At 40.4% G+C, this 13538-nt stretch overlaps 2 protein-coding genes across 4 annotated transcripts in view; one reads left to right on the plus strand and one right to left on the minus strand.

Annotated features, from left to right (window-relative positions):
* The window catches only part of ZNF189 (zinc finger protein 189), a 19417-nt gene extending 11410 nt beyond the window's left edge, over nt 1–8007 (minus strand). Inside the window, exons 1-2 of one of the 3 annotated variants that reach the window (XM_017660784.3) lie at nt 7604–8007; nt 6779–6860 (exon numbers count right to left, since the gene is read on the minus strand). In XM_017660784.3, coding sequence (XP_017516273.1) covers nt 6779–6860; nt 7604–7636 — 115 coding nt within the window. In that variant the 5' untranslated portion in view covers nt 7637–8007. Of the gene's footprint in view, nt 1–6778; nt 6906–7603 lie in introns of all 3 variants that reach the window. The other 2 variants (XM_017660782.3, XM_017660781.3) reach the window with 2 other exon arrangements.
* Nucleotides 8008–8143: 136 nt separating this feature from the next.
* On the plus strand, nt 8144–11823 carry MRPL50 (mitochondrial ribosomal protein L50). Its single transcript, XM_017660775.3, has 2 exons — nt 8144–8297; nt 10848–11823. Exons 1-2 carry the CDS (start codon nt 8206–8208, stop codon nt 11227–11229), a joined length of 474 nt encoding a protein of 157 aa, XP_017516264.2. The 5' UTR covers nt 8144–8205; the 3' UTR covers nt 11230–11823.
* The last annotated feature ends 1715 nt before the right edge of the window (nt 11824–13538 follow it).

The raw sequence follows: 13538 nt of genomic DNA on the forward strand, positions 1-13538 counted from the left end.
GCCTATCAAGGGAAAAAGGGTAACATGGGAAGAAAACAATAGGCTCAGGAAAATATAGGATGAGATAGTATTATTGGGATGTGAGTAAACCCAAAATTCCAACTCCCTTGTATTAACGCAACTTTGTCTCTCATACTAACCTTATTATGAGATAGGAAGGAACACAAAAAATGATGCTGAGAAGGATAAAAGATAACAACCAGGGGAAACAACAATTCATTTATTAACAAGCATTTATTTACTGTGATCAAAATCATTCCAGGCATTGTTCAATCAGTTAGGACTCAGAGATTAGACATGAAGCCCCCTACCAAATGGAAACAAGTACAAATGGGAAGAGAAAATGATACGATAAGGAAAACATTAAGTAAAGCAACTCCTATATCAAGAGACAAAATGGCTTTAAAAAAATGGGTGGAAGTGACATGGAGTCTATGATATAGAAAGACAGACTAGACTAGAATAAAATAAACATAAAGGAACATGATCAGAATTAATGGAAGAAACAAAGAAAAAGAGCAGTGTGTGGTAGCTTATGACTTTACCTACCACAAATTATACATTCTTCTGGCATACATGATTCTCATTACTCAAGATATAACACCCAAGCTGGAAACATCTAGTTTTAACTGAGGGTCTGTATGATACCTGAGAAATGAAAATCTTATGTGTGTTGGAGGAAAGATAACATAATGATCTGTGATGTTACAGTGCCATACAGGACACTTAAGTCTGCCTCTGATTTCTCTCTTGCTGCCTGTTAGATAATTCTACTACAAGATTCGATCACTACCAAATTTATATTTGTTCCTCAACAATTTATATTTTTACTTCCTCTTTTCTCTCAATTTTCTAGTCTTCTAACTGCGGAGTTGCCTTTTAATTTTCCTTCAGCTTATTCAAATCAGCCATTAAGTTATTTTATTCCAAAAAATCTCTTATTCCCCTAAGAAAGTAGTAAAAACTCTATTTCTACCTAAGCTACTTACAATGCTCTATCTCAAATTCACTTTCAGTGGAGTGCTTTCTTTCACACAATGAAAAAGGATGAGAGAACTGCCTCTACTTTCTGACCCAGGCTATGAAATGATCTGCAATGGTACAGGAAGATATATCCCATTCCTAACCAAGGCTAATCTATCTGCTCTTAATACCCTTTGGCTCTGGGCCCTTGTTTAATTATTACGATTTTTTCCTCTTTCTTCAATCTGTATTCTCCATTGACACCTTCCCACCAACAAACAAATATGTCCAATTTTATCTTGAACCAGAAACCCTGCTCTTCATGAAATCCAAGCTTTGAAAAAAAATCTTAATGCTGCAGTTTTCCAATTCTTAACTGTGTTTTCCATGTGCAACCTCTTCTCATTCAATCTATTCTACAACCTATTGTAAAATCTGGTTTTTGTTTCTAACATTTAGAGAAAATTCTCATAAAATCACCAATGATTTCAAATTACAAATACAATGTACAGTTTTCAGTCATTTTACTCAGCAGCATCTGATGCTGCTGACTACTCCCATTTCTTCACATTATCTGTTTTTGGTTTTCCTGTTATTATATTCTTCTAGTTACCTCCCTACTTCTTATTTGGCCTTTTTCTAATACATTTCCCTCATATCTCTTCCTTTGTCGACTGTTAAGTGATATTATTACCCATGTTTACATCCATATCTCCTCTAAATACACATTCTCTGAATATAGGCACTTAGATGTCTCAAAAAGGGCTCATGATCAACAAGATCATCTTTATCTGCTGTCATACTTATCTCTACCTCTAGCCATCTTTGAGAGGCATCACCATCCATTTCCTGGAAGTCCCAAAGCAGGAAATCATCCTAGATTTCTCCCTTTTTCTGTTCATCAATCACCAAAATCAATGATTCTACTTTCTAGTATCTACCTTCTTTTTGTGTTTTCCGATTATTGAAAAACCAGCTAAAAATTCTTGGCTCTGATCTTTAGGCTGCCCCCTCAGTGAACCCAGAGAGACCTTCATAAAATAGAATTCTAGTCATGTCACCACCAGTAGATTCACCAGCAGTCCACCACCTCTAAGATCAAATCAAAGCTCTTTAAACTATGATACCCAGTACTTCATAACATGTCTCAATTCACCATCCTATCCACTCTCTCCCACTTTAAGTGGGCAAACTGCTTGTGTTATAGTCTTTTATGCCATTTCTTTGCATATCTCATTTACTAATGTCCCCCAACATTATTTACCTGGCAAACTCTTTAAGATTAAGTTTCTCTTTAAGATTCAATTTAAAGCAACAGTTCTTTACAAAGGCTTCATTAAGTCCACGAGTCAAACTTAGTGTTCTGTTTTCTATTACCAACCATTGTCCATAACTGCATTATAGCTACTATTATACTGTATTTTTAACTATTTGTGTTTGTCTCTTCTGTTGGATTATAAATTCTTTGTGAGAAGAAAAAGTTTTTTCATAATGCTCACTCAATGGATGATGTTCAGGGGTTTTACTCAAAGGAATAAGATTATTATATTATAATTATTTGTAGATGACATGGGTATCTACCTAAAATTGTTGAAAGAATTACATGAAATATAACAGCAATGACAAGACTAAGATACAAAATACATACTGGTTCTTATAACCAAGATAACAGTAAGTATAGAAAAAATATGCTCTTCACAACAATAAAAACCATAAAACCTAGGAATAACTCTAGCAAGGATTCAGAGATCCATAAAAATAACCCATAAAATTTTTCTGAAGGACATAGGACAGTTTAAGTCAACTAAATTACTAAAGAGAGTCAGTATTATAAAGATCTTATTTTTCCCAAGCACATCTATGAACCTAATTACATTCCAGTGAAAATCCCATGAACCAATTAAAAAACCCCAGTGAATCTAAATTTCAACTAGTTAAGTACATCACCAAAAAGAAAATTAAAACATTTCCAGACATAAAATGCAATATACTGCTAATGTAAATAAAATAGAGGGGCACTAGCATAAAAATACATAGGTCAAATAGATAAATAGGTAAAGAGCACAAGAGAGTCTAGCCTTCTGCACAGAACAGCCTCAGACTATTCATTAAATCAGGGCTTGGTAGCTATAATCACCTTTTGAGGTCTCTGCCATAATTGTATAAGTTCCCATTCCCACAATTATAGCTAATTTATCTAGGACAGTTGACTCAAAGTACATCTCTCCCAGGAACTTGGAATTGAAACTGAAATAGGTAGTTATTCGAAAAATGTTTTATTTTTCGAATTTATCAACTCAGAAGCATGTGGATATGAGGAGGAAAGTTTGGTCTGTCAAGAAGAAACAGAGCATAGAGTTAATTTCTGACTTCCTGAGAATGATCTAATTTCTAGCTCCAGTCCTTTTCTCGAGTCCAGTTGCAACCCTGCTCATGTCGTCCATGAGCCATCTCTGTCCCTATAATAATTTCTCTTGTTGGCTTAAGCTTACTGAGTTGATTTTCATAATCTTTAGCCAGTTTTAATAATATGGTAGCTGAAGGGAGAGAGAAAAGGCAAAAAAAATGGTAAAATGGAAGTGGCTGAACTTTAGGACAGAACACAAGCTGACACACATTTTCTAAAAAGGGCCAGGCAATAAATATATTTGGTTTTGTGAGCAATACAGTCTCTGCTACAACTACTCAACTCTGCCACTGAAATGAGAAAGTAGTCATAGATAACACATAAAAAAATGGGCATGTCCATGTTGCCATAAAACCTTATTTACAAAAACAAGAAGTGTGCTAGATTTGGCCTGTGGGACCATAACTGCCAAGCCCACTATCCAAAAGAGTATCAAAAAAACAGTTTTCTTGGTAAAAGAGAATGAGAGAAAGGGGAAGAACTTTCACTTCTGGGGCTAGCACAGTGCTGGATAACTATTTATTGAATGAATGAGTAGTTGAACAAATATTTAGAGAAAGACTATAATCAAAGAAGAAAAAAATGAATTTAAGGTCTTGTAGGTACAGCAATTTCCAATTCTATCAAGGTCCAATATGGCTCAGGTAGACCAGAGAGAAGTCATTGAAACTGAAAAAGTTGACTTCAACTGAAAGAACTGAAAGATCAAGAAGTGAGAGATCAAGCTATCAGCTTTATCATCAATGTAGTTATCAAAGTTTTTAACAAAAAAATCAGCATGGAAAAGAAAGGTATGAATGAAAAGCCAAAATTACAAAGCAAAAAGAGAGTTGTATTAAGTGAAATGACAAGGTGAAGTGGAGGAAAACATTACATTGGAAGAGTTAATTTAATTGTGATCTCTCATCAAGAGGATGGACATAACAGTCTGTAGAGGAAGATGAAAAGATTGAGGGAGACATAACAGCTGATGAAAAGTTGTATTTCAGCTAAAATATGGAAGAGAGCCTGAAAGCAGAGATCACAGATGGGCTCACTGCCAAGGCTGGGCATTTGCCTGGTTCTATCAACCAGGATACCATATGTGTGGATAAGACTGGCAGTGACTCAGAGATACCATGGCATAGCAGAAAAAAAAATCAGCTGCTAATATGGCTGATGACTGAAGTGGTGTGCAGGCAACAGTCAATGAGGCTAGAAAGCTGGCAGGGGCTATACAGAGAGGCCCTAGTATGTGGGACAAGAAATTAAGATATTTATCCTTTAAGCGGTCAAGATCATCAGAAGTTGTAAGCAGTTAACAGAAAATCACTTTGGTGGCAGTAAAGAGAATATACTAAAAGAAAGGGAGACTGGAGTTAAGGGGCTAGTTTACAGGCTAATGCAATAATCTAATCTTATACCTTAATCTAGAGCCATGGGTCTTAAAAGTATATTCATTCAGTCAAACTCGGATTTTTACTTAGGCAGTTAGGCTCCCCGATACCTTACATGGAGAAAAAATTTGGGACCTATCATTATACAGTGAGGGCTGATAATCTGAGTGTAGATAAGGTCCATCAAGGAAAGTATACAGACTGAGAGGAAGTCTGAGAATGCAAGGCAATAGAAGGAAGCAATGGTTTCAAATCTCTATAGAGAAAAGCAAAATAGGTAACCAAAAAGAGTACATTGCATTTGACAACTGGGTTATTATAGAGCAATGTGAAACAATTTAAGGGGAGTGGTAGAGACAAGAAAGGGGCTTAGAGGTAATGGGAGATAAGGAAATACAGAACACACATTAACTACTACTACAAAAACTTGGCTGTGAAGTGAACAAGATAGGAAGCAAGAGGGAGACTGTGACTCAAAAGAGAGTGGATTTTTCCCCCCTTCTTTCTCCAACTGGAAGAGCCATGAACATCCCTATGATCAGAATAAAGTCACCAGAGAAGAAACAGGTTGAAACTATAAGGAAAATAGAAAAACAATGCCTAACCCAAGTTCTTGGAGAAGTGAGAAGATAGGAGCAGCCTACAGTGTGCAAATGAAGAGCAGAAACCTTGAGAGTTCACATTTAGTGGCCTCTAAGTTCTCTGTAAAACAGAATGTAAGGTCCACTACTGAGTGACAAACTCAAGGAAAACTCTTTTTTAAGTTTTTAGAATAGTCAATAAACAGAACAGGGGAATGAGCAAATCAAGGATAAAAAATTTGCCGAGATGTAAAAAACCCAGAGGAGACTAAAAGAAGAAAAGCCATGCATACATACAGGGCATCAAGCCTTTTGGTTAGAGTTTCTCCTGCTGTGTTTAGCAACTCAGATAGGAGAAAAGGCAGATTTTATAACCAATACAGGATGTGAAATTTGCAAAATGAGTAGAGCATTAATAACAAGATGGCAAGAAAACACGCTGGTAATAATTCAAATACAGTTCCATGGCTTAGAGGAAGAGGTGAACTCAGGAGGGGACTGATAACCTGGGGAAAAGAAATGAAGTCAAGGAATGGGAAACATCATTAAGAATGAACAGGTGTAGTAGGAAAGCAGAAGAGGCAGAAAGGCAAGAAGTCACAGTAATATCAAGGGCAGAGAGCAAGTAGGAGCTGATTTTTTGGTCACCCCTATTTAGTTAGTCAATAAACATCTACTGCCTGAATAACTGATATTGGGGTTTAAGATTTACTGTTTTGACAAAATTTAGGGGATTACTGATGTGAGTTGCTGAATAAAAATAGAAAGCAGGGTCCCTGAGACAATATGGTCAAGATACAGTGAGGCTTAAATAATGACTGCATCATCAATGGGGTGGGTTAGCAGAAAAGTTTCTGAAATGTGATAAAATGCATGTGTGAGGGACCAAAAAAAAAAGCTGACAAATGATAGTGAAAAAGAACTGAGTGGGTGGGGCAAGACTGAGGCCTCAGAGGAGAAAGATTTTTGTTTGGAGGTGCAAAACTAAAGCTTTGGGAATAGCAGTGAAAAGCTGGGAGGATGTAAGGGCTCCCTTCCCGCCTTGAGACTAAGGATGGGGAAGGAAGAGGATGTGGGAGAATAAGCAGCTCCTGCCAGAAAAGTGATGCCAGGTTTCAGTAAAGGCCAGGAGGGGTAAGGAACATTATGTGAAGAAGAATAGGGGCTCCAGAAGGCAGTGAAAGGGGTGGGAGGAAAGCGGTGGGAGGATGAGCTAGGAGGGAAAGTACAGAGCAATATGGGAAAGAGATTATGAAGACAGGAAGCCAGGAAGTGTATTTTGGTCACTGTAAGAACACTAGGGATAAGAGTCATGAAAGCAATTAATGGCTGAAAGGCCTGAATCAGAACCTTGAACAAAGCAATTTTGGCAGTGGACCACCAAGTATTCTCAGAGTCTGACTTCTTATAGCTTCTTAGATATTTTAATCAGAGAAACTGCAGATTCTTACCCAGTGAGACCAGGTTCCCATAATTCTCCATCATGACATCTTTATACAGGCTTCTCTGAGCTGGATCCAGATAATCCCACTCCTCCTGGGTAAAAAACACAGCCACATCCTCAAATGTCAGCAACCCCTGAAATAGTATGATTTCTGTAGTCAGTTCTTGTCGCAAGGACAATTCTACCACGGAAAGTAGCAAAAGAAATTACCTATGAGGGCCAGTAGGATAGGAGGAACACGACAACTAAGAGTTCCAAATGGGGCCCAGTTCTGAGAAACAACTGTAACACGCAAGCACCTCAAACTTGAGGATAAGTAAGCTGAATCCTTGTTCTCAGTGAGGGGCCTAAGGATAAGGCTTTTCGGGTTTAAAAATTATACTCGAATATTTTAACTTCAGTAAGCTGCCCCAAGGCCTCCCCAAGTTTCCTACACCCCATTGACTCGGTTCAATTCTCTATTCGCACTGCGTTGAAACCCTGTTCAATTCAATTCCAGTAAGTTCTCTAAGCATCTGTTTCAGGTCCAGGCATCTGACAGGCGCGAAGACACAGGGGAGGGTGAAAAATGGTGCCTTACCTGGAACAACTAACTCACACAGGGGAGTGCTAGTTTGGAGCATTACTAACTTTGAGTTTTAAGTTTATCTTGACTGAAAGGGGCCAGTGGGCGGTTCTGGCTGTGAACCGTACCCCACAGCGCCAGGGGGTACTTTCTGGCACTGCGCTGGCCCTAAAAATCGAGGTTGGAGATGGGGGGCGGAGGGGTGGGGAGGCGGCGCGGCCTAGCTCCTGCGGTGGCGAGAGGTGGATACCCGGAGGAGCGACTTACCTTTGGGTCGGGCGGGGGGCTGGGGGAGGCCATCTCCCGGTCAGAAAATCAGGGAAGGAAGCCGGGCGGTCACACGAAAAAGAACCTCTATGAGGCCTAGTTGGCCGATGAAGATAGGCCGACGAAGGCGAGGCCTCCAGGCTGGGTCTGGCCAGGTTCTGCTTCGGTCCCCGAGCGGTCACGACCCCAGAAGCATATCAGCCGCAGTACTTGCCGCCCCTCAACCCCGAATCCCCTCCCCTGCCTGGGTGCACAGCCTTCCAGGCCTCACTAGAGCCTCCTCCCAGTGGCCAGTTCCTCCTCCTTTCAGGCGAGGAGCGCTGTGATCGCCGTCCGCCCCCGGACCAGAAGGCGTCACCCGGAACCTTCCCGGGACGCCCCCCAACTACAACTCCCGTTATGCTCTAAGAGAGTGCCTCGGTCCAGCCTACGCCGGGAACAGCTATCGGACTACACTTCCCGGCGTGCAAAGGGTGCGGGAGCCGGGAGCTAGTGCTGCCGGGAAAAAGGGATCGCCTCCCGCTAAGCTTACACCCGTTTGGCTGGCTTGGGCGCGTCACTGCCGGCTGGGGGCGGACTTTGGCCCATAGCTCTCCACGGAGATGGCGGCGTTCTCAGGCTGCGGTGTGACCCAGAGAGCCCTCGCATGGATAGCCTCAGGGGCGCCACGCAGAGAATTTTGGTCTGGATTCAGGTAAAGAGGAAGGTTAGGCGGTGGGTCATGTTCACGGACATTAAGGAGAGACACCTGGCCCCACAGTAAGGAGGATGAAGGGACGAATTCACAGGAGAGGGTCGTGCCATTAAGACGGGAGCCTGGTCCTGCGCCTGCCCGAAGGACGGACGACAGAGGGCTTCAGGGTTCTGAGGTCTCCGCGGGTAGAGAGGCCCAGGTACCTCTCCTTCTGCCTTTTTTCTCATAATGGAAGCACCGTCCCTTTCCACTTTCAAAGCTTTACTTTGATTTGCTTATCAAACAGTAGTGACCCTGTGTTCTGGGGACCGAGTGTGGTGTCAGGAAATAAATGACGCGTTTGGAACGAGCAACTTAGAACCTGAACGTGAAGTGTTCGGTAGACTAAATTCATTTGCGGGGTGTATTTCTTCACAAGCAAGGTTTAGAAATCAGGTACTGCCTCGTCGTCTTTGATTGTTCATTCGCCGATTCCCTTAGCAAAGTTATTAATCACCTGCTCTGGTCCAGCATTTCTGTAAGAAGGACACAGCAGTGGAAACAAGGCCCATTCTCCGAGCTTCAGTATTCTGACATATGAAGAAACTGAGGCCCCGCAGAGAGGCAGAATTTTGCTAAAAGCCTCAAATCAAGTTAATGGCAGAGTTGAATCTAGAACCCAAATCTTTTACCTCCCCATCTACACTTTTCCCATAGCACCATGTGGAATCTTTTGAAGGTGAATTTGTTTTGTTTGACCAAGGTAGTGTTAGGGCATCAAAATTTGTGGGAACCTCAGAGAAAAACGTATGCTGGCTTCTTTGGTTTTTAACAAAAACTCAGTCCAGAAGGATTTTCATCCTCAGCCCATGTACTTATTAGCTTCCCTTCTTTTTTGGTTAATGTTTATTATTGTCTCTCAAATCTCAAGTTTGTTTCATTCACTCATTCAGCGTGTTTTAGAGCATCTGCCTGTATTACAAGTCCCTAGATGTTAGGGTTACAGTTGTTACTAAGACCAAATCATTGTCCTCATAGAGCATATGTTCTTGTGAAGGCAAAAATGAACAAATGTAGAATATAATATCAGAAGGTAGTAAATTAGGAAGAAATCTGGAACAGTGTGTGAGATTACTGAGATGGAAGGAGTGGATTGCATTTCATTCTGAAATGTATTTAGAGTAATAAGAGGACAAAATGGGAGGTAAGGAAGTAGAGACCATAGGTATAGACAATTCTTTGAGAAGTTTTGCTGTAAAGCAAGCTGGAGGGCACCTGAAGTCTAGGGGGATTTTTTTTTCTTTATAGATGGGAGTTGTTACAACATATTGTGTGCCCTCAGGAATACTCTAGATAGGGAGAAATTGATAAAGAATTGAATGCTGATAAATTACTGGAAGAGCCTTTGCATAGGCAAAGAAGAATAGCATTGCAAGCCATATTCTTGGCCAGACATCATTTATTTCTGGTATCTACAATTTTTGTGTGGACCATCAATCCCAATCAGATGCCAACTCCATGGGAAACAGGAGTCAGTTCATGAACAAGTATTTCATTAAGCACTGAAATAGTGTGTCAGTTAGATACCCTCACATTGGCCCATGTATTCAATAATAGTTATTCAGGAAGTTTTCAAAGGACCCCCAAATCAATAAAACAGGCCTGTGCTAAGTTTATTAGCTAGCTCAATAGTTCATAATGATTAACAATTTTGCCCACCAGGAACATTTGGCAATGTCTTTTGGTTATCATGACTGGGGACAGGTGTGCAACTGGCATTTAGTGGGTAGAGGTCAAGGAAGAAGCTAAGTAGCCTAAGCAACCTACAATGAACAGGACAGTGCCCTCCCACCTGCCTCCTCCACCCCATCCAACAAAGACATACCTGGTTCAAAATTTTGTCAATAGTATTTTGGCTGAGAAACCCTGATCTAGTAAAAGAACTAGAATGTAAATAAAATTAAAACTCAGGGAGGATGAGGTTTGCTGTATGAGCAATATAAAGTACTTAAGGAAAACAGAGGAACTTAATGTATTTGATTGGGGACATAAGTAAAGCTTTTTGGAAGAGAACAGTTTTGTCCTAGGACTTGAACATGATAAGTAAGATTTCTATAGGTGAAGATGGAAGACAGGTATTTCAGACAGGATATAACTTGAGCTAACACAACATCAGGAAAGTATAAAACAATATAATTTAGTTTGTGTAGAGTGTATATAGGAGATTAGTGGGAGAGGAGGTTAGAGAGGTAGACTGAGTTTGGATCTTGGAGGACTGGGAACCCCAGACAGAACAGTTTAACTTCTTCACCCATTCTTGGGCATTCTTAGAGCATGTAAAATCTGTAATTAGCTTTTGTTTTGTGTCTGTGCCAGCTTAATTCAGCTATAAACTTCCAAGGGCAGAGACCTATCTTACTCTTTCTTCTCTCCACATTGCCCAGAAGAATAGTAAGTAATTTACTTGTTGATTTATATTGATGGGCAAGATTGAGTCTGGTGTTTGTCAGCGTATCAACATCCTTAACGCACTGAACCAGAGATTCACATAATTTGTTTTGATGATCCCAGAAAAGAAAAAAGGCCAGTGGTGGCTGAAACAGTGGAGGAGGTGAAGAAAGAACCTATCCTTGTGTGTCCACCCTTACGAAGCCGAACATACATACCACCTGAAGATCTCCAGAATCGTTTGGAATCTTGCGTCAAAGAAATTTTTGGCTCATCTAGCAATTGGCAGGACATCTCCCTGGAAGATGGTCATCTGAAGTTCAGTTTCTTGGCACGTTTGGCTGATGACTTGGGCCACACAGTGCCTAACTCCAGGCTTTACCAAATGTGCAGGGTCAGAGACGTTCTTGATTTCTATAATGTGCCTGTTCAGGATAGATCTAAGTTTGATGAACTTACTGCCAATAATCTGCCTCCCAATTTAAAAATCACTTGGGGTTACTGAGTAATTCAGAAGAGGAACACATTGAAATCATTTTATTCCCCCTGAGCAAGGGGGCGTCTTATCAGATCTTTGATACTTTGTGAAATACTATAGAACTGTTCTCTAAACCCACTTTTTTTGTGGAGGAATGTATTATCTGTCTTTCCTCTCATGTCATGAATTGGTAAATAACAGGATTTTCTTTTTCACACTTGCCAAAACTTTTTTTTTTTAAGAAATCAAGGCATTAATAGCTTATGAAAATTTTCCTCTCCAGAGGACACTGTAATTAACTTGGGTTTAAGATGAGGCCATTACATGTGCAGATGGGGCCTTTATTCTAAATAGGCATAAAGTAGTAGATGCAAGAAAATATTAATTCTGTTAGGACTCTTAAATATGGTGTTATATATACTACACATACAAATAAGGAGACAGATATTTATTTAAAAAATTTATGTTGTATATTAATTTCTACCTGCTTTACTGCACAGGTAGAAATAGTAGACAGTATTCATTTTGGAATTAAAGTTTCTTGAAATGTGTTTTTTATTTTTCTAAAGGTGTAATTTGCTTTTCTGCCTTGTTTAAGTATTAAAAATGAAAAAACTAGAATATGTGCCAACTATTAAGTGCTATGACTTTTTGAATAAGATATATAAATGAATATTCTCTTCAAAGGAAATAATGTTTATTTCAAACCTTTTTTTTTTCATAACTTTTAAAAAATGGCATTCACTGCCATTGAGTATTCCCTAGGATAGTAAGTCTGCTGACTTTGGCGTATTTATTTGTGGAAAGTACTCAAATACTGAGTTACCAGATGATTCTGATGACAAAATGATTAAAGAAGTGATTAAATTAGGAATTTTTTGTTCAGGCTTTAGAAAATGGCTAGAGAGTAATGAGATGGTGTAAGTCCAGGGAAAGGAAATCCTGGGGCAAAATACCTCTAAAAACTGAAATCAGTCAAAGGGAGAAATAAAGTTTAAAATCTGATTATTGCTCACAAACTGCAGTCTAGGCCATCTCTCTCTCCTGCTCCAGCAGAAGCAAAACCGGCCCCCCTCACCTCTCAGATACAGATAAGCCCTTAATTACCCATTGATATGGAGATAAACTACTCTCCACCCCTGAGGAATGATACAAATGCACTAAAGCCAAACTTCTTTCCACCTCTGAATGCCTAATGATATGCAGATGTACTAAAGTCAGACTAGATATTCTGGAAATATTACAATTTTACCCATAGGTTACCCCTCCAGAAATCTTGCCTTACAGTTTACTTGTTCCCTCTTTTCCAACCAAACTAATGACCTACAATAGCAACAGCAATAAAATCATGATAATCCTCAAGCCAGAGGATTCAGCCAATGCAGATTAAGTAAATGTACTTTACAGCACAATCTCTTACTAAGCACAAAATATGTTTCTACACTTGTTTACTCATTCCTAACAACCATGCTAGATTGCTCACAAAACTTTTACCAAACATTAGATAAAGTCAAGCCTCTCTTTAAATGTTTTTTTTCTTGACAACAGCAACACAATCATGATAATTCTCAAGCCAGAAGATTCAGCTAGGTTCAAAGTCCCATGCAGATTAAGTCCAAAGCTCATCCATTCTAGCCATCATGGAGCAGCTGCAGCCAGGGGGCGCATCCAGGACACAAGGACTGTAGAGGGAAATAACTGTGATTTTGGGGGGCCACTTTGCTGTTATTCCAGGAATACACAGGAGGCCAGCTTCCAGGCCTTTTCCCCAAGGTGTCAGAAGAGCCAACCATTGCCGGTCCATGTGTCGAAATGTTCAGGGCCATGTCCATTTTATTCCTAATTGCTGCACCCATCCTTGCAATGCATGCCCAATAAAGTGGGTGCCTTGATTGCTCTCAATCACTGGCGACCGGCCATACGCTGCAGAGAGACTCTCTAGGCCCCTCTTTGTGGTTTACTGATCTGCACAACGCGCAGGGCACTCCTTCCAGTCTCGGCTGACTTCTTCAAAGGTCAATGGCAAGCCCTGCCGACAGGCTACAGTTCACATTGTCTTCTGCCCCACGTACAACAAATGCTGATGTAGCCATTGGGCCACATCAGAGGCAGGCTTTCCTTCTAGCCAGTGCACCTGGGCCAATGCATCTGCTTCATTATTCCCTGGGGATGCCAAAGGCAAATAGCTAGTCACATATACAGTAGGTGTCTGTGCCATGCCACTCTGGCTTTTAAGTCCAGTCTCTCACCCATCCCATCATGGGATGGGTGTTTATTACCCCTTGGTCAGAGCTTTTCCAGCAATGGGCTCCATAACCAGCAAGATGTGGTATATA

The sequence above is a fragment of the Manis javanica genome, chromosome 2 (assembly GCF_040802235.1).
Source record: "Manis javanica isolate MJ-LG chromosome 2, MJ_LKY, whole genome shotgun sequence".
NCBI lineage: Eukaryota > Metazoa > Chordata > Mammalia > Pholidota > Manidae > Manis > Manis javanica.